Source organism: Etheostoma spectabile, chromosome 8 (genome assembly GCF_008692095.1).
Source record: "Etheostoma spectabile isolate EspeVRDwgs_2016 chromosome 8, UIUC_Espe_1.0, whole genome shotgun sequence".
In the NCBI taxonomy this organism is placed as follows: Eukaryota; Metazoa; Chordata; class Actinopteri; order Perciformes; family Percidae; genus Etheostoma; species Etheostoma spectabile.
In genome coordinates, this window is record NC_045740.1 from 6691015 (window position 1) to 6712687 (window position 21673).

At 39.7% G+C, this 21673-nt stretch overlaps 2 protein-coding genes across 6 annotated transcripts; both read left to right on the plus strand.

Annotated features, from left to right (window-relative positions):
- The first annotated feature begins 576 nt into the window (after positions 1–576).
- On the plus strand, positions 577–13709 carry fads2 (fatty acid desaturase 2). 3 transcript variants are annotated; one of them, XM_032522238.1, is made up of 13 exons: positions 577–836; positions 1403–1648; positions 4877–4987; positions 5281–5478; positions 5555–5656; positions 6114–6239; positions 6353–6413; positions 6493–6569; positions 7051–7148; positions 10876–10972; positions 11059–11138; positions 12934–13059; positions 13310–13709. In XM_032522238.1, exons 2-13 carry the CDS (start codon positions 1439–1441, stop codon positions 13359–13361), a joined length of 1338 nt encoding a protein of 445 aa, XP_032378129.1. In that variant the 5' UTR covers positions 577–836; positions 1403–1438; the 3' UTR covers positions 13362–13709. The 3 variants fall into 3 exon arrangements, with proteins under 3 accessions (XP_032378129.1, XP_032378128.1, XP_032378130.1); XM_032522237.1 differs by having other exon boundaries at positions 581–836; positions 1371–1648; XM_032522239.1 differs by having other exon boundaries at positions 604–836; positions 1425–1648.
- A 1506-nt stretch (positions 13710–15215) lies between these two features.
- On the plus strand, positions 15216–21231 carry LOC116693333 (fatty acid desaturase 2-like). Of its 3 annotated transcripts, none has more exons than XM_032522233.1 (13): positions 15216–15456; positions 16078–16355; positions 17046–17156; positions 17466–17663; positions 17740–17841; positions 17920–18045; positions 18127–18187; positions 18267–18343; positions 18468–18565; positions 18923–19019; positions 19106–19185; positions 20351–20476; positions 20720–21231. In XM_032522233.1, the coding sequence occupies exons 2-13, from the start codon at positions 16146–16148 to the stop codon at positions 20769–20771; spliced, it is 1338 nt and encodes a 445-aa protein (XP_032378124.1). In that variant the 5' UTR covers positions 15216–15456; positions 16078–16145; the 3' UTR covers positions 20772–21231. The 3 variants fall into 3 exon arrangements, with proteins under 3 accessions (XP_032378124.1, XP_032378127.1, XP_032378126.1); XM_032522236.1 differs by having other exon boundaries at positions 15285–15456; positions 16110–16355; positions 20720–20777; XM_032522235.1 differs by having other exon boundaries at positions 15293–15456; positions 16132–16355; positions 20720–20777.
- Positions 21232–21673: the final 442 nt, after the last annotated feature.

Consider the following 21673-nt stretch of genomic DNA (forward strand, 5'->3'; position numbering starts at 1 on the left):
CTGCATGACCCAGCCATCATGGAAAACATATGGTAAGACAACAAAACAATAAAAACACTTAAACTAACGTAAACTTTAATGGTTGCTTTCCATCATCCAAGAGCAAATCCTTAGTAATCAAACATTACATTTGGGTTGTATTACAAAGTTGCATTTATTTGTGGATGATGACAGACACAACAATGTAACACTACCTGCTGTTGCATCCTTGGTGTTAAATGATGAGGAAGGTGTCTGATTATAGGAACACATCTGCAACATCTACTGGTGGAATAGAGAACTGCAACACATTCATTTCATAATATGTTAACAATTATCTAAAATATAATAATATATCACACTAAACTGTCCAGCCTCCTTTTTTCACGATGTAAAAAACATGTATAAGAGATGGAAGTTATATTACTGCTGGCTGTGCTGGCTCTGTGTACTGGAGAATATCACTAGAGAAAATTACTAGAATGAATGGCCGTGGATAGATATCACTGCATCATAATGTCAAAAGATATAGCCTAGTAGGATTAGGTAGAGGCGACTGTTTCCGTGTGAGCGCACAGATGATGTGTGATATTCAGGAGAGCTGCTTGCTGAGCCTATTTCACATCAGTCGGTGATCCAGGATATACTGTACACCGATTGGCCCAAAAACCCTCGAATGATCGGCTCGGAAGTTGAACTGAATGAGTGGGTGAATGAGTCCGTGAACATTTTAGGAAAGACAAGAGGGTGATTTTTGACACTATTTAAAATGAGTCTGAACGGAACGAGAGCAAATAACGTGAGCCATCGTGTAAATGTGACTGAAACCCGGGGAGAGTAGCCTAATTCTGGATACTGTAAGTGTGAACTATTTTTCATCTTCCTAGCGGGCCTATATGCTACTGCCTGCTGCCCGCTATCTGTGATGTTTGTCCCACTAATCAATATACATCAATATACGTTGATCGATAGACGGTCTGTGGTTTGATGTGTCTGTTTTATATACTACTTTACACAATAACCGCATAAACCGCGACGTATTGCTCATGCACTGCTGTTAAAGAAATAGTCGCACAAAAGGCACTTACAGGTTATAGCTTTCCAGTAGGCTATTTTATAACATGAGGATGTGCACTCGGCGCTTATACTGAAGGTGTATGTCGATACAAAGAAATGATGCTCACATGTGGAAATCTGCCCTGCTTCACCAACAGTCCCCTTGTTGTCGGATTTCATCATTAATTAGGCCTATTAGGGAGGATGTTGCTCTGCTTTTTGTCTGACTTCACTTGTGTTGCAACCATCGATAGTATGAGTGCTGCTCCCTTTGCACAGTCTGTGACTGCACACTGTTAAAGAGGCATCAACCACACCTTCTTTTTCATATCCAGGTGTCAAAGTTTGTTGCTGACTGGCCCTTTAGTGTGCAGGTGGACCCAGGCCAGAGACAGCAGTGAGGATGGGAGGTGGAGGGCAGCTGACTGAGCCAGGAGAGCCGATCAGCGGGCGAGCTGCTGGTGTCTACACCTGGGAGGAGGTGCAGAGCCACTGCAACCGGAATGACCAGTGGCTGGTGATCGACCGAAAGGTTTACAACATCACACAGTGGACCAAAAGACACCCAGGAGGGATTCGAGTCATCAGCCACTATGCTGGAGAGGATGCCACGGTATAATGTTTTTTATTATTATTATTATTATTATTATCTTGAATATAAATATAACTTCTGAGGTAGGCCTCCCTTACTTGAGCATTTCTGTTTCATACTTGATACTTCTACTCCACCACCATGTTGTACTTTTACCCTACTACATTTATCTGACAGCTAGGGTTGTTATTGATTAGATTCAGATTTCACATACGTTTAGTTTAGTTTATTTTTTCCACAGAGCATAAAAAACAAAGTACATTGAAGAAATACAAAAATACATGTGTACGGGGGCCGTGATGGTTCACTACAAAAACAAAAGCTACAACACAAATAAATAAGCGGCAATGGAAGTGAGCGTGTTGTTGACAAACAACGTTGTTTGTTTGTTTGCTTAAGAAGTAATAGCGATTTTCCACTGCATGGTACCTCCTCAACTCGTCTCGACTCTACTCGCCTTTTTTGGTTTTCCATTATGAGAAAAAGAAAACAAACCTGCTTTACTAACTGTTTAAGTAGTTTAGCCGTTAGCTGTTTTTTTTTTTGCTTTTTTTGAAACTAATTTGTCTTCTGGCATTGGCAACATCTACATGTCGATAATCAAAAACAACACACTTTTGACATTCTGTGTGTGTGTTGCGTTAGGTCATGGCGACCAGCCACGAGTCGAGCAGGTACCATGTAATGGAAAAACGCCATAAGTGAAACATGGTTCCTAGCTAGTTATGATTACTGTCGCTACGTGATTGTCACAAATAAGCAATGTTGTTAAATATCTTTTTTATTGTCATATGTATACTCTACCATTTAGCCTGCGCATGTGTTTTTCCGTGCAAGTGCTACGTTGAAAGTAATTTGTAAAGGTAAAGGTACTTTATTTTCACGCATGTAGCAAAATGTATTGTCTGCATTTAACCCATCCCTCAAGGTAGCAGCGGGAAGGCCTTTATAGCCTGGGGACAAACTCCAGATCTGAGCCTCAGTGCCTTGATCAAGGGCACTGACTGGAAAACTGTTTTTTGATGGTGGGAAACCAGAGCACTCAGAGGAAACACGCAAACATACAAACTCCACACAGAAAGGCCCAGAACCCAGAAACTTCTTGCTGGGTGGCCACAGTACTAAACCTTGTCACATTTAGTGAAGCTGTTTAAATTACAAAATATCATATCCCTTTGTTACATGGTTGTAACTTGTCAACCATATCTATCTGGTTATTGATCAGCTCCAAGCTGCAAATTCCCTCGATACGGTTGGTTTGGAAAGTGTGTTGTGTGTGTGTGGTGTGTGTGTGTGTGTGTGTGTGTGTGTGTGTGTGTGTGTGTGGTATTGTGGTTATGGTAAGCAGATGTTTAAAGTGAATGCTAATTGTGTTACCTTCAATAAGTTGCCTATTACAGTGTTAGGGGCGTGATATGTCATACATACACACATACTATGTTCACAGTCATACACAGTTGGTCTGAATGAAACCAATTAACCATGACCTTGCTTTGTGCTTACTGGAAAATAAAGTAAGTAAATTAATAGAATTTAGACTGTGGAATGAATATTTACACTTTATTTAAAGCCATGTAAAAATGGTTTGTTCACAGACTGTATATTACCATTTGTACAGTCCATGGTCTTGTTTCATGTCCTCAGTCTTACCCTACAAATAGGCACACACACAAACACACTTTCCTTCGTAGCATAACTGGCAGATTATACATACATATAGGCATTTTAGGCCTTTAATTTCACAGGACAGATGAAGACATGAAAGGGGAGAGAGAAAGTGTATGACATGTGGCAAAGGGCCTCAGGTTGGAGTCGAACCCGCGCCCGCATCGTTAAGCATTGAACCTATATTTGCACCTGCTTTACCAACTGAGCTAACCCAGCCACAGCAGCGTATTTCTACGTCTATGTTTATTACTAGATAATGACACAGAAGAATCCATTAAATGTAAATCTTCATTCAAAGAAATAACTCAAACATTTCATAGAGAACCATCTCCGTGATTTTTGTACAAGGGCAGATGAAGATTCTTAGCCTGTCTAGTTGGATAATAATGAAAATGTCAATTATTAGAAAATTTATATCTAAAGCTATAAGGTAAATCTGTTTTTTAAATTTTGTTTTAAACCGAAATATACAGGTTTGAAGCTTGTTAATGTCAAAAATAGTCAAAACTGCAACTTAAAATGGAGTGTTGCACTTGGTGTAACAGCTGAAGAAGGTTGCTAATCTAATGAACGTTTTTCTGTAGCGACAATGTTTTGGACAGATATGTAGTAAAGGTCCTTGCCCACACAATATTGCAGTATTGTAAATAAGGATAAATTAAGCTATGATACAATGTTAACAAACATTGTTTGTGCACAAAGTCTCAAAACCAAGCTGCTCTCTCTAAGAGAATTTATTGTCAATCAGAATACCTAAAGCAAGTTGATAAAACTTTTGGAGTAAACATTTTTAACTGATTTGTCTGAAACCAAATTGAATAATTTTGAAGATCCCGATTTAGTTCTCTAATGAGAGTTGTTATATCTCTATTTGAGACTAAAAGGAACATATGCTACGCTTTTAAAATCCAGCACATTGTTGAAGGTCCTATGTCATGACAATTTATGAGTTTTTTTAACATTAATATGCGTTCCCCCAGCCTGCCTATGGTCCCCCAGTGGTTAGAAATGGTGATAGGTATGAACCGAGCCCTGGGTATCCTTCTCTGCCTTTGAGAACATGAAAGCTCAAATAGGCTGATCTTGAATCTTGCTCCTTATGAGGTCATAAGGGGCAAGTTTACGTCCCCTTTATCTGCTTTGCCCGCCCAGAGAATTTGGCCCACCCATGAGAGAGAGACATCATGGCTTTAAAATGAGCAAAGTGGCAGTTGGTCAAGGCCACACCCCCACTCACCATTGCCAGATTGTAGCTGTATGTTTTGTCAATCTCTCCAGCGTTTTCCAAAGTGTTTGTTTGTTGGACTTTTGCCTGTTTTCCTGCCTGCTCCTTTTGTACCTTTGCCTGTATTGTTCTTGGAACAATAAATCTACTTCACCGTGATTCCCAGTCCAAGTCGTACATTTGAGTCTGCCACTGTACTGTGATTGAAAGCAGTGTTTAGTAGGGCCTACTTGTCATGGTTTCATTTAAAGAACAGTTTTTAATCAATCATATATCAGAGAAAAGTATGAAATGAAATCCAGAAATTTGTTTTGTTTACTGCATCACTGACAGGATCCTTCATTTCTGTTTTACAGGAGGCATTCACTGCTTTTCATCCAGACTTAAAGTTTGTGAAAAAGTTTCTGAAGCCGCTGCAGATTGGAGAGCTGGCAGCGACAGAGCCCAGCCAGGACCGAAACAAAAATGTGAGCTCCGTCTCAGACTCCTCAAATAAGAAATATCTTATTAATTGCGTAGCAGCTTTAGTGTCAGTGGGACAACCTGGCAGAATGGATCCCAAGTACAGAAACACCTGAGGAAAAGGAGTAGGTCAGACCATTTACAGATCTTTTATTCATGAGTCTTACAGTGTCCAGGCATATCTGAGAATCTGGACACTCATGTTTCATTAGCTGTTAAATGCTGTTAGGTAACTCAAACGGCCTTAATGCCTTGGTTTTTATTTTGAGCTTGTCTATTTCTTCTTCTCTGCTCTCAGGCAGCCATCATACAGGATTTCCATACTTTACGTGCGCAGGTGGAGAGTGAGGGTCTATTTCGAGCTCGGCCTTTGTTCTTCTGCCTCCACCTGGGACACATCCTTCTGCTGGAGGCCCTTGCCTGGCTGATCATCTGGGTCTGGGGAACTAGCTGGACTCTGACCCTTCTGAGCGCCGTCATGCTAGCAACTGCTCAGGTGATTCGAACATCATTATCTGCTGTTGGTGTTGACGAACTGTAAGTCAATGCCGGTTTCTCTTCATCTTCTGTAGTTGCAGTCTGGATGGCTGCAGCATGACTTTGGCCACCTGTCTGTCTTCAAGAAGTCCAGGTGGAATCACTTGGTGCACAAGTTTATCATTGGTCATTTGAAGGTAAATGGTTGTTAGAAAAATAATGTTACATACTTTTTTTTTCTGATTATTATTAAAACTGCTTAGAATACCAACGTACACTGATCAGTCTAAACAAGATAACCATGGAGCCATCGTCTGTCCTTGTGAAAGGCACAGGATGTCTCTGGGGGCAGAGCAGACAGAGGAGATTCCCAGACTGAATGAGATAAACTGACAACATTGACTTTGTTAGGACTTTTTATCAACATCCACTTTGTAGAAATAAGCGGCTGTAGAGAGCTTCCAGTCAGGCATTTTCTGTATTATTCTGTAGTGTGGTAACTTTCTCTTTGTGTTCACAAGTAAAAATGACTTAACTTCAGTGGTCTCTGTCTATTCTTGATAATGAAATTATTCTAACATTGGTATTCTCAATCGTTTCATAATCATATTTATTTCTGAAATTTTGCACAGACATTAAATGTTGTTTTTTCAGGGAGCGTCTGCCAACTGGTGGAATCACCGGCATTTTCAGCATCACGCTAAACCCAACATCTTCAGTAAGGACCCTGATGTCAACATGTTGCACGTCTTCGTAGTTGGAGCAACTCAACCAGTGGAGGCAAGTAACTGATTTCCAAAAACAGTTCTTAAACATATATAGTATTAAATCTTTCACCAGCTAATTTCACCTAATTTCACCTAATTCTAACTCTGTATTTCTCTCTGTTGCAGTATGGCATAAAAAAGATCAAAAATATGCCCTATCAACACCAACACAAGTACTTCTTTCTCAGTATGTTTCTTGGAGTCATTTAAAAGAGTGGAACTATGAAAACTTCACAGGAATAATTGTTTTCTTTTCCTTCTTTTAGTTGGACCACCGCTTCTCATTCCAGTTTACTTCCACATTCAAATAATGCACACCATGATATCCCGCCGCGATTGGGTGGTAAGATGCTATCTTCTGAGTGTTACATTGCAGATTATATTAAAGGTCCCATGGCATGAAAATTTCACTTCATCAGGTTTTTTAAAATCAATGTGTTCCCCCAGCCTGGTATCGCAGTGGCTAGAAATGGTGATAGGTGTAAACCGAGCCCTGGGTATCCTGTGCTGCCTTTGAGAAAATGAAAGCTCAGATGGGCCGATCTACCGCGCCTTTCTCTTTTTTGCCCGCCAAGAGAATTTGGACACAGAAATGGCACGTCCTAAGGAAAGCTCATTGTGGGACTGGCTGTAGTGGCAGTTATTCAGCACCAATTTCAGGAAAGAGGCTTCAGGAACAGTATTAGGGGACCACTAAGGCCTATATAAAAGCATCCAAAAAGCACCATGTCATGGGACCTTTAAGATTTGTCAGGTCACATGTAGGCTAAGTAAAAATAAGAGATGAGTTTCAGGGAGTCATATTACCTTCCTTTCCTGTGAAGGATCTGGCTTGGTCTTCATCTTACTACCTACGCTACCTGTGCTGTTCTATACCCATGTTTGGCCTGTTTGGCTCAGTGGTGTTCATCAGCCTTGTCAGGTAACAACCCTGACACACACTTACAGTACCATCATAGTATACTGCCATCAAACCACACACACTCACACACACACTCACACACACACACACACACACACACACACAAACACACACACACACACACACACACACACAATCTCTCTCTCTCTCTCTCTCTCTCTTTCTCCCATTGCTCTCTCACACAAGGCTACTCAGTCATTGTTACTGCAACTTACAGTAAAGAGCTGAATAGAAGAAAGTTATGATGGAGAGGGATTAAAGGGGTAATAGAATGCAAAACAGATTTTACCTTTGTCATAGTTAATAGTTATAACAACAGTTTGGTGGGTAAATAGGGCATACATAGTTTTTTAAAATCCCATTGACACCTCTGTCCTCTGAAAATCTCACAATTTAAAAATGCCTCTGAAAACGGGCAGAACTCAACGAGCCACATCAACTATGAGGTCAACAATGTGGCTCCTCCTTATTTGGCTCTGGTCTCTATCTTTGCCACACCCTGAAATTTACATAGGCTACACCACTGATCTGAGATCAGGTAGTCTTCTGAATAGGATGCACAGATCTCAGAAATTGTTGACATTGTTCGTCTGCTCTATCATCACTAAAGTCACTTCTGAGACTTTTTTATGCAAGAAATCAACTATGTAGAGTTCAAATATATTTGCTGTTTTACAAAAATGTATGGCTAATCCATACCCACGCAAAGTCACCGTTTCTGGCGTATTGGACTACCAAACACCGCTGCCCTGACAGAGCTCCAGGGCCTGCAGCTTGCTGCTTTTCCCACTAAATGGCCGATATGTGTGAGTGAGAGCGCGGTCAGCGAGCTTGTTAAGCCCACAATCTCTTACTACAGGTTCCAGTTTCTTATAATGGATATTTGTCTTTAGTTATTTAAACAAACAATAGGGGAAATATACACCTCTTGTCCGCTAGTCTCATTGCCACGGTGAGCTGGGTGGACCAATAAGATGTAGCTAGCTTCCTCCTAACAAAACCTCTGAAATTTACAAAAATGCATTAAATTAAAATCGGACAAAAGAGTTATCTTTGTAAGACCTTAGGGTAGATGTCATATACAGTGGGGCTCGAAAGTTTGGGCACCCCAGGTAAAAATTTGTATTAATGTGCATAAAGAAGCCAAGAAAAGATGGAAAAATCGTATTGTATAATATGTCACAAAAAGTTAGATTTTATTTCCATCCTTTACACTCTCAAAATAACAGAAAACAAAAAACTGGCACCTGCAAAAGTTTGGGCACCCTGCAGAGTTTATAGCATGCACCGCCCCCTTTGGAAAGCTGAGACCTGACAGTGTCATGGATGGTTCTCAATCATCGTCTGGAAAGACCAGGTGATGTCAATCTTAAGGTTTTAATTGCCCAGACTCATCTGACCTTGCCCCAACAACCAGCACCATGGGTTCTTCTAAGTAGTTGTCTAGAAAACTGAAACTGAAAATAGTTAATGCTCATAAAGCAGGAGAAGGCTATAAGAAGATAGCAAAGCATTTTCAGATGCTAATATCCTCTGTTCAGAATGTAATTAAGAAATGGCAGTCATCAGGAACAGTGGAAGTTAAAGAAAGATCTGGAAGATCATGAAAAATGTAAGACAGAACAGCTCGCAGGATTGTGAGAAAAGCAATTCAAAACCCACGTTTGACTGCACAATCCATCCAGAAAGACCTGGCAGACACCGAAGTTCTGGTCCACCATTCCACTATAAAGAGATACTCGTACAAACATGGTCTTCATGGAAGAGTCATCAGAAGAAAACTTCTTCTACCTCCTCACCACAAAAATCAGCGTTTGAAGTTTGCAAATGAACATATAGACAAGCCTGATGCGTTGTGGAAACAAGTTCTGTGGACCGATGAGGTTAAAATATAACTTTTTGGCCGGAATGAGCAAAGGTACAGTACGTTTAGAGAAGAAAGGGCACAGAATTTAAGGAAAAGAACCTCTTTCTAACTGTTAAGCATGGGGGAGTGGATCAATCATGCTTTGGGGTTGTATTGCAGCCAGTGGCACAGGGAACATTTCACAAAGGAAAAAGGATTCAATAAAATTTTAGCAAATTTTGGACACTAACTTGATGCCATCTGTGAAAAAAAAGGTTAAAGAGAGGATTGCTTTTACAAATGGATAATGATCCTAAACACTTCATGGAGAAGACACCTCATGAAGAGACATGGAGAATTGTAGCGGAGGGTGTCGAGCAGGAACATGGAGGCAGCAGGTGACTCCAACCACAGATCCAGACTCCAGAGCTCCACAGCCAGAAACATCTGCAGGAAGCGATAGGAGGAGAGAGGAGAGGGGCGAGATAGCACAAGGCTCTGGGAAAGGGAAGAATATGCTATAGCTAGCAGCTATAGCTAGCAGCTCCTCCTAAGGAGACCCCTCATATTCCCAAAAATGCATTGAATTGAAATCGGACAAAAGTGTTTGCTTTGTAAGACCTTAGGGTAGCTGTGATATACATGCTGTGATGAAATTAAAACTGTAAATGCACTATAGTTATGCCGAAAGTGTACTCAAGGTCTGTGAAAGAACAGGCTGGGCAGGGATGCAGCAACTCAGGCACCGGCCGCTGCCACAGAGCTCATGAAATCCGACACACAGTTTAGACACGTTGTCCACGTCACATCTACGTCGTCAAGCTCACTTGTAATGCTCAGCTATCACCGGAAAAGTGCTTCTATTTTCCTTCACTAACCTCTGTCCTGAACAACGGGATCTGTTGATCCACTTCTTTAACGGTCTATGGGTTTTACAAGAAAAACTCAATACAGTTGCTGCTTACTATAACAGGAAGGAAAGCTGGCAAAAAAGCTGATGTTTTAAATGTGTAAATCACAATACGTATCAATATCACTTCCCATCTGTCAGGCACAAGATCTGACTATAATAACACTTGACCTTTCCATAAACTGTCATTGCTTTAGCCTTTTATTTAAGTTGCAACCCTGAAAGTGGGAAGTGGTCATGAGGGCAAAAAAATATATAACTCCACTCACCAAGCTTTTTTAAAATTTACTCACCAAGCTCCACCCATTCAGTCTCTGGCTCCACTGGATCTTCTAAGAACTGTGACGCTGTTATAAATCCAGTATTTATTGGTCAGTAGGCGGTGCTTTTACACCAGTCGATCTCTGATCTCCAACTTAACCTGCTCCCGACCAGGTTAGGCGTTCAGCGTAAGTTACCACGGTGATTGAACCCGGTAACAACTGATCCACCGTCATGATACAGAAAACATGGGCTAAACTTGAAGTTACCTCGATAACGGCAAATCTTGCTTAGTAGTACAAACCTCTGTTGTCTCGTCTCCACTGTGTGTGTGTGTGTGTGTGTGTGTGTGTGTGTGTGTGTGTGTGTGTGTGTGTGTGTGTGTGTGTGTGTGTGTGCTTCGCTCAACCAATCCGTGCACAGCTCATCCAAATATTCATAAGAAGACCATATAAGGCAGAAAACCTCTCGTTACAACCCAGGCCCAAATAACAGGGTACCATCAGGACCAATATAACAACACCAGGGCAATTTTCTGCCCAAATAATGTTACAAGACACCTTAAGGAACAGGGTGAACTACTCTATGTAACCATTCTATCACCCCTTTAACATCAGTGAATTACTTACATACTAACTTAAATAATCTCATTAGTTTCAATGTACAAACCCTTTATAAAGACCAAGGTGTTGTGTTGTTATGAATGACAGGTTTTTGGAGAGTCACGGGTTTGTGTGGGTGACTCAGATGAGTCATCTGCCCATGAACATCGACCACGAGAAGAACCAGGACTGGCTGTCCATGCAGGTACCTGGTTTATTAGGAAACAGTCCACAGTCAGCCCCTGTGATGTTCATGTGTCACCTAATCTTTTGTCTTGTCCTCTACTTTAGTTACAAGCCACCTGTAATATAGAGCAGTCCCTCTTCAACGACTGGTTCAGCGGACACCTCAACTTTCAAATCGAACACCAGTGAGTGAATGGTTGAGTCTAAGAATAACATGTGTTTACCATTTCAAAAGTTTGTGTGAAAAAACAGACACAAAGCTCCGGAAATTAATGTGAGAAATAAAAAATGTTTAGATAAAAAAGGTAGTAAAAGTCCATCAAACGTTTCCGAAATTTCTAATTATTGGAGATGGTGGAGATGAGTACTTTGTACAAAATAATTTCAATATTTTACTCAGCACAGTGTTTGAGTCACCAACTGTTCAGTCGGAGTTAAAGGTGCAATATGTAATACTGACAGCTAGTGTTTAAATAGTTACTGCAGTACAAATTCAAAATACTGGAGAGAGTTGTCTCCCCCGCCCCCTCCTCCCCAGAATAGAAGTTCACGCAGCATCCACAACAGTGTTGCCAGACGCTTTTCTCATATAGCCACACATTTTCATTGCACAGCTGAGTAGCTAATGTTAGATGCTGGCTATATTGACCATCATCAAAGCCTGTGCTCAGTCAGAGCTCTGTACCCAACGAACAGACACACTTCCTCGGCTTAGAGTTATGGTAGCAACCGCTGAATATAACATTACCTTGCTGTCCTCTCCAGCTGTGTTAGCCAGGACCAGTCGCGATCACTTTACAGGCTGTGTTTCAGTTGTTTTTGCGAGTAACCAACTTGGGTACTCTAGCTATATTGGACCTTTAAGTTACCAGTGTTCAAACTCAATGATTACATGAGTTTGAGTCAAGTCACAAGTCCAGAGGATAGTGACTCAAAACAGACTTCAGTCCAGGACTCAGCTTCAACTTTCAACTTTAGTTTTTGTCCCCGGTGGGCAATTAGTTTTTCTGCAAGGTACAATACATGAAAAACAGCATAGTCATACAATTCAAAAGGAGATGGGGTGGGGGTATAGACCACAACGTCTACCACCCCCATCAAGGGACAAAGTCTACCACCTGTCCCTTGATGATACTACTCAGGGGTTGATGGCTTGTGCCTAAAATCAATACTCATGTCCTTACTTTTTGTTACATTCAGTTCAAGTAATGCACGGTCACACCGACATCATCAACAGTAGGACCATGACTGTTTTCACCAACATGAAGAAGACTGACTATGACAGAGTTGTCTGTGAACTTTAAAATTAATCTGTTGTCTCAACGGCTGCAACAGTCATTAAGTATAGAGAATATAGAATAGCGGAGAAGGACACAGCCCTGAGGGGACCCTGTTTATGTGCTTAATTCTTCTGAAATGCATCCATTCACCCTTATTCTCTGAGTTCTGTCAGTTAAAAAAAATTAAGGATCCAGCTTGTAGTCCATCGCTTCCTATAACACATAAAAGTAGTCAGAAACTTCCGAGTCCTATTTCTTTAATGCTTAAGTCCGATTTCATAAATTCTTTAGTCAGAGTCTAAGTCCAAGTCATTAGCACGTGAGTCCAAGTTGGGTCACAATTCCAGAGAATAGCGACTCGAGACTTCTCAGAGCCTTCAAGAAATAACATTTATTTATATTTATAGGGCCAGACTTTGTATGTTTTAAACCGATGTAAATTCTGCTTTTCATTCATTACAAGTAAAATCTTTTTTTATTTCCAGTGAAATGAAAATGGGGTGATGGAGTTGACATTTCTGTGTTGTTGTAAAAAGTCAATTGAAGTTCTTGTTTGCAGTATTATTTGGGGTGAAACATGTTTCACTGTACTTAAAAGTATTTTCTTCACATTGTTAATATTATGTATGTAAATTTAAAACACAATTGTTGAGACACCTTTTATGCTGATGGACGCCTTCTGTTCTTTTTGTCTCTGGAGTTTGTTTCCAACAATGCCGCGCCACAACTACCACCTGGTGGCCCCGCTGGTCCGTGCACTGTGTGAGAAACATGGGATTCCTTACCAGGTGAAGACATTGTGGCAGGGCTTCGCTGATGTTTTCAGGTAAGTCCAAAAATAATAGTAATATTATTATAGTTTTATTTACTGCCATGATTAGACAAGGTGAGGTTGTCAAAAAAAAAGAAGACAATATTCAGTCTGACAAAACAAAGGAATGAACCTAAAGGGCAACTGACTGAGTAATGAAGACAAACTGAGATGAAATTTTAATATAAATCCCTTGCAGAACAAGATTAATAAAGAGCTGCTGGTCTGATATGTGTGTGTATTTTTGTTATCATTTTCTTTTCAGGTCACTGAAACACTCAGGCGACCTCTGGCTTGATGCATATCTGCATAAATGACAACGTTTATTCTCTGTACAGTACCTACAAGGACTGATGTGATTTCATCTCTTCTGGATCGTACATTGATTGTATCTGTTGGGTTTTATAATCCAGTTAATAGTGTGGGATTTATCTTTTCCTAGTGTTGGTGTTATAGTTCAGTTTTTCCAGATTCTGTGCCAGATTTTTAGTGCTCAGGATTTCTCTGATTTGCCTCACAGTGTCTTGAAAAACAATAGTATGGCGTTATAGATACAATTGTGAAAAGTGATTGTCAGGTATTTAAAGTGATGTTTTTTTTTCATTATCAATCATGTGATACAGTTTGAACAATAAATATGTGACAATTACGAAGACAGTGACAAATCCAGTGTTATTGAGGATTATTTAAAGTTACTGTACTTAATTTAACTTCCTTCTTTACTTATGAATGAAATAAAAGGAACTGTATTGACTGTTTCTCTACTTCTGGTATTTTAATCCGGTGACAAAAACAAGAATTATGTTTTAAAAAAAGGAATATTAAATACTTACCATGTTTATTTTTGATTTTTTTTTTAAATCCTATAATATTTACAACCCCTTGCATGTTTTGGCAACATCTTTATTTAATTATTTATATCAGAACAACATAGTCTCATATAGTCCTAATTATTCCTGTGTGTCTGTGCAATTTACACTGCAAACTATCATGCTGCATAGATCAGTCTCATACACATTAATAAGGCATCTCACTGTTATTCACAATAACTTCATGCGGGATTACTGACGGTTTCTCTTGTCAGAATGTCTGAATTCTGATTATAAACAGCAACAGTAATACCTACTACTATATTAAGTTTGTGCTACGCCCGTGCTTATACATCATAGTAGAGAAAAGTAGTCACCTACTTTGCAACATTTGCAAAATAGATAAATAAAAGATGAAACTTCCACCATAGATAGATAGTTAGATAGTATATTGGGTAGGCCTAACAATTTACTGGACGCTTTCTGACAAACTCCTTTAAAAATAATCGTACCAATAGATTTGTCTAATGTTGACCAGTTGCCAGATCTTGAATGAAACGCATCCTATTCATTCATACAATTCTCACACCACATACAATTTTCAACCCGTTTGTCACCTCAACCTGGCAGCTCAACCCAGTTCGCGGAGAGTTCAGACGTGAAAGCGAGCCGATAAAAATGGCAGGTGAAGGCGGTGTTCCCTCCAAGAAATCAAACTATATAGGTGAGATGCATGTAAATTGTTGCGCCCAACACTGTTGAAAGTTACAGTTAACTGTAACTTTCACCTAGTCATATCGACAACTTCCACGCATTTTGTAAGGTGTATCGCATTGGTTTTACGCGCACGGCGGGAAGAAGGGCAATACTCAGCACATTAAAACACAGTGGCACGATATCGCGCAGAAGCGGCACAAATGGAGACAGATTTCATCCTTCAAAATAAACCACACCAGTTTGGCTTCAAAGTACACTCTGTCCATGAGGGCACTGAGAGCAGCTAATCTGCCACATACAACTGTACCACTTAAAAAAAGTGAGCGCATATTCATGTTTACCAAACAAATTGATGTTTACCAAAGAGAGCTGAATGAAGATGAAAAATGATTAAATGTATTTTTACTGGTGTTAAATGTGTTCATACCGAAGTTTCTGTAATGTTTTGTTGGTATAAAATTACAAACATAACATCATAACAAACCCACAACACAGCATATTGATAAATTATATGTTTTTATTTATTGCAATGTAAATGATACACTAACACTCAAAGTACACAGTGCCCCCCGCACAAATCTACCGGTTATTGAAAAACAAATGTTGGCAGGTATGAGTCCGACTATCTGCTTGTTACATGGTCCAGAAAATACTGTACACCGATTGGCCCAGAAACCCTCGAATGATCGGCTCGGAAGTTGTACTGAATGATGTGGGTGAATGAGTCCGTGAACATTTTAAGGAAGACAATTGGATGATTTTTTTTTTTTTTGGGAATGATTAGGCCTACTATTTAAAATGAGTCTGAACGGAACGAGAGCAAATAACGTGAGCCATCGTGGTAATGTGACTGAAACCCGGGGAGAGTAGCCAAAGTCTGGATACTGTAAGTGTGAACTATTTTTCATCTTCCTATAGGGCATGCATTTTTATATATATTTGTGTATATATATATATATATATATATATATATATATATATATATATATATATATATATATACATATATATAGTAGGCCTACATAAAAACAGACAGACACATCAAACCACATACACACATGTGCTTGTGTATGTGGTTCGATGTGTCTGTTTTATGTAGGCTACTATTTTACACAATAACCGCAATTTGCGCTGCTTTTAAAGAATGGTCGCACACAAAACGCACTAAGGCTATTTATACTTTCTAGTATTTTATAACATGAGGATGTGCACTCGGCGCTTATACTCAAGGTGTATGTCGATACAAACAAATGATGCTCACATGTGGAAATCTGCCCTGCTTCACCAACAGCTCCCATATTGTCGGATTTCATCATTAATCAGGCCTATTAGTGAAGATGTTGCTCTGCTTTTTGTCAGAGGTGTTGCAACAATCAGCTGGGCGGTTAAAGTAAAGAGAGCAACAGGTTAAAATGTCTTTCTCTGACTGCTGCTCCTTCTGAACAGTCTGTCGGTGCAAACTTTTAGAGAGGCATTAACCACAACTTCTTTTTCCTTTTACATCCAGGTGTCAAAGTTTGTTGCTGACTGGCCCTTTAGTGTGCAGGTGGACCCAGGCCAGAGACAGCAGTGAGGATGGGAGGTGGAGGGCAGCTGACTGAGCCAGGAGAGCCGATCAGCGGGCGAGCTGCTGGTGTCTACACCTGGGAGGAGGTGCAGAGCCACTGCAACCGGAATGACCAGTGGCTGGTGATCGACCGAAAGGTTTACAACATCACACAGTGGACCAAAAGACACCCAGGAGGGATTCGAGTCATCAGCCACTATGCTGGAGAGGATGCCACGGTATAATGTTTTGATCATTATTATTATTGTCATTATTATTATTATCTTGAATATAAATATCACTTTTGTGGTAGGCCTCCTTTACTTGAGTTTTTCCATTTCATTTATACTTGATACTTCTACCCCACCACATTTCCGAGGAACATGTTGTACTTTTACCCTACTGCATTTATGTGACAGCCAGGGGTGATATTGATTAGACTCAGATTTTAGATAAGAAACATATGCTACGCTTTAAAGTCCAACACATTGTTAAATATTAAGCCAGTGATTTTCAACCCCTTTGGCCTGTGACTCATTAAAAAAGAAGAAGCAGTGTTTAGCTAGTCCTACTTATCAAATTTCAGATGAGTTGTTTATTCCTTTTCCATCTAAACTTCAAATGTTTTCATTTAAAGAACTGTTTGAGCTGCACAAGGTCAAATTATCCAATATTTTATCAAACAAAGTAAATATTAGAGAAAAGTCTAAAATCAAATCCAAATCTGCGTAGCCGAACTTTGTTTTTTTCTTCTTCTGTGTCCCTGGATTCATCTCACAACCCCTCAGATTGATCGAGCGACCCTTTGAAAGGGCCTGGCCCCTTAGTTGGGAACCACTAAATTAAACCACCAACATTATATGAAGTATATATTTATTAATTTCTAATTCACTGCATCACTGACAGGATCCTTCATTTCTGTTTTACAGGAGGCATTCACTGCTTTTCATCCAGATTCAAAGTTTGTGAAAAAGTTTCTGAAGCCGCTGCAGATTGGAGAGCTGGCAGCGACAGAGCCCAGCCAGGAACGAAACAAAAATGTGAGCTCCGTCTCAGACTCCTCAAATAAGAAATATCTTATTAATTGCGTAGCAGCTTTAGTGTCAGTGGGACAACCTGGCAGAATGGATCCCAAGTACAGAAACACCTGAGGAAAAGGAGTAGGTCAGACCATTTACAGATCTGTTATTCATGAGTCTTACAGTGTCCAGGCATATCTGAGAATCTGGACACTCATGTTTCATTAGCTGTTAAATGCTGTTAAGTAACTCAAACGGCCTTAATGCCTTGTTTCTTCTGATTCTTTTGAGCTTTACATGACTTGTCTATTTCTTCTTCTCTGCTCTTAGGCAGCCATCATACAGGAATTCCATACTTTACGTGCGCAGGTGGAGAGTGAGGGTCTATTTCGAGCTCGGCCTTTGTTCTTCTGCCTCCACCTGGGACACATCCTTCTGCTGGAGGCCCTCGCCTGGCTGATCATCTGGGTCTGGGGAACTAGCTGGACTCTGACCCTTCTGAGCGCCGTCATGCTAGCAACTGCTCAGGTGATTCGAACATCATTATCTGCTGTTGGTGTTGACGAACTGTAAGTCAATGCCGGTTTCTCTTCATCTTCTGTAGTTGCAGGCTGGATGGCTGCAGCATGACTTTGGCCACCTGTCTGTCTTCAAGAAGTCCAGGTGGAATCACTTGGTGCACAAGTTTATCATTGGTCATTTGAAGGTAATTTGTATTCTCAATCATATCATAATCGTATTTGTTTCTGAAATTTGGCACAGACATTAAAGGTTGTTTTTTCAGGGAGCGTCTGCCAACTGGTGGAATCACCGGCATTTTCAGCATCACGCTAAACCCAACATCATCAGTAAGGACCCTGATGTCAACATGTTGGACGTCTTTGTAGTTGGAGAAACTCAACCAGTGGAGGCAAGTAACTGATTTTTCTAAAACAGCTCTTAAATCTTTCACCAGCTGCTAATTCTAACTCTGTATTTCTCTCTGTTGCAGTATGGCATAAAAAAGATCAAAAATATGCCCTATCAACACCAACACAAGTACTTCTTTCTCAGTATGTTTCTTGGAGTCATTTAAAAGAGTGGAACTATGAAAACTTCACAGGAATAATTGTTTTCTTTTCCTTCCTTTAGTTGGACCACCGCTTCTCATTCCGGTTTACTTCAACATTCAAATAATGCACACCATGATTTCCCGCCGCCAGTGGGTGGTAAGATGATATCTTCTGAGTGTTACACTGCAGATTATTCTAAGATTTGTCAGGTCACATGTAGGCTAAGAAAAAGCAACCGATGAGTTTCAGGGAGTTATATTAACTTTCCTTTCTTGTAAAGGATCTGGCTTGGTCTTTGTCTTACTACCTACGCTACCTGTGCTGTTCTTTACCCATGTTTGGCCTTTTTGGCTCAGTGGTGTTCATCAGCTTTATCAGGTAACATCCCTGACACACACTAACAGTAACATAATAGTGTACTGCCATCAAACCACACACACACCACACACACACACACAACACACACACACACACACACACACACACACACACACACACACACACACACACATGCACGCACACATATTGCTCTCTCACACAAGGGTCATGATCACTACAACTTACAGTAAAGAGGTGAATTTAAAAAAGTTATGATGGAGAGGGATTAACATCAGTGACTCTAGCAATCTAAAAGTTCAATCAAAAATTACTTACATACTAACTTAAATAATCTCATTAGTTTCAATGTACAAACCCTTTATAAAGACCAAGGTGTTGTGTTGTTATGAATGACAGGATTTTGGAGAGTCACGGGTTTGTGTGGGTGACTCAGATGAGTCATCTGTCCATGGACATCGACCACGAGAAGAACCAGGACTGGCTGTCCATGCAGGTACCTGGTTTATTAGGAAACAGTCCACAGTCAGCCCCTGTGATGTTCATGTGTCACCTAATCTATTATCTTGTCCTCTACTTTAGTTACAAGCCACCTGTAATATAGAGCAGTCCCTCTTCAACGACTGGTTCAGCGGACACCTCAACTTTCAAATCGAACACCAGTGAGTGAATGGTTGAGTCTAAGGAGAACGTGTGTTCACCAGTTCAAAAGTTTGTAGGAAAAAGCAGACAGAAAGCTCCGGAAATTACTGTAATATGAGAAATAATAATTTTGTAGCTACAAAAGCCAGAAAAGTCCATCAAACGTCTGTGAAATCTTTAATTCCGGTGGTGATCCAAACAGTTTCAATGATACATTATACCCGTCTAAATTCTAGAGTAACAAAATTATTTCAATATTTTACTCAGCACGGTATTAACATCTCCTTCCAAGCAGCGCGGCCATAGTTATGTTTAGGAGTAAGGTTAGGGTTAACTGCCTGGAAGGCAACGTTGGAGGCTAAAAACACTGTCAAGCGTCTCAAGTCCCCAGTGTTTGAGCCCGATGAGTCACCATTACCTGAGTTTGAGTCTGAGTCGAGTCACAATTCCAGAGAATAGCGACTCACATTGGACTTAAGTCCAGGACTCAAGTACTCCATCGCTGCCTACAGACACATGAAAGTAGTCAGAAACTTCATCAAACTTCCGAGTCCTATTTCTTTAATGCTCAAGTCTGATTTCATATATCCTTGAGTCAGAGCCTAAGTCCAAGTGATTAGCACGTGAGTCCAAGTCACAAGTTCAGAGAATAGCGACTCGAGACAGGCTCAGCATTAACATCATACAGTATTGCAGATGATTTTAACAACCTTGGTTGCAAATTTCCCATTACATTAGAAATGTATGCAGGACAAAGTGTGGATCAGTACAAATATTTGGGAAGAAATTAGAAGCCTAACACTCAAAAACAGATCACTCAAATCTGCTTCATCTGGACAAATACAGAAAATCAAAATAAAATAGTTCTCACTTTGGCAGAAAATAGTGTGTTAATATCAGACACCTTCCCTCATAGTAAGAAGGGAATTGAGAAAATTGGTTCTCAGAGCCTTCAATAAATAAAATGTATTTATGTTTATATTTATTTAAATTTAACAATGCTGCGCTTACCTGGTGGTGAAACAGGAACTGTTCTTTAGTTTTGTAAAAAATGTTTTTTTTGGGGTGAAACATGCTTGACAGTATTTTCTTCACATTGTTATTATTATTTATTTAAATTTAAAACACAATTGTTGAGACACCTTTTATGCTGATGGACGCCTTCTGTTCTTTTTGTCTCTGGAGTTTGTTTCCAACAATGCCGCGCCACAACTACCACCTGGTGGCCCCGCTGGTCCGTGCACTGTGTGAGAAACATGGGATTCCTTACCAGGTGAAGACATTGTGGCAGGGATTCGCTGATGTTTTCAGGTAAGTCCAAAAATAATAGAAATATTATTATAGTTTAATTTACTGCCATGATTAGACAAGGTGAGCTTAAAAATAAGACATTATTCAGTCTGACAAAACAAAGGAATGAACCTAAAGGGCAACTGACTGAGTAATGAAGACAAACTGATATGAAATTTGAATATAAATCCCTTGCAGAACAAGATTAATAAAGAACCGCTGGTCTGATATATGTGTGTATTTTTGTTATCATTTTCTTTTCAGGTCACTGAAACACTCAGGCGACCTCTGGCTTGATGCATATCTGCATAAATGACAACGTTTATTCTCTGTACAGTACCTACAAGGACTGATGTGATTTCATCTCTTCTGCATCGTACATTGATTGTATCTGTTGGGTTTTATAATCCAGTTAATAGTGTGGGATTTATCTTTTCCTAGTGTTGGTGTTATAGTTCAGTTTTTCCAGATTCTGTGCCAGATTTTTAGTGCTCAGGATTTCTCTGATTTGCCTCACAGTGTCTTGAAAAACAATAGTATGGCGTTATAGATACAATTGTGAAAAGTGATTGTCAGGTATTTAAAGTGATGTTTTTTCATTATCAATCATGTGATATAGTTTGAACAATAAATATATGACAATTACGCAAAACAGTGACAAATCCAGTGTAATTGAGGATTGCTTAAAGTTACTGTACTTAATTTAACTTCCTTCTTTACTTGCAACTCTTATTCTGGTTTCACAGTATGAAATAAAAGGAAATGTATTGACTGTTTCTCTAACTCTGGTATTTTAATCCAATGACAAATACAAGAATTATGTATAAAAAAAAAGCTTGTCTTTGTTATTAGAACAGTGTATACCATATTTACAACCCCTTGCATGTTCTGTCTACATCTTCATTTAATTATATCAGAACAATATAGTCTCATATAGTCCTTATTATTCCTGTGTGTCTATGCCGTTTACACTGCAAAATAAAATGCTGCATTGATCAGTCTCATACACAATGACAGCATCTCACAATTCACAATAACTTCATGCTTGATTATTGACAGTTTTTCTTGTCAGAATTTCTGAATTCTGATTATGAACAGCATCATTATTTTTATTAATAACTACTGCTGATCTGTAGTTACCAACCAGCATGAGACTACTGCATTTCTGACATTTATGATGTTTTATTATTTATTTTACTTGTAAACAGCAATATGAAA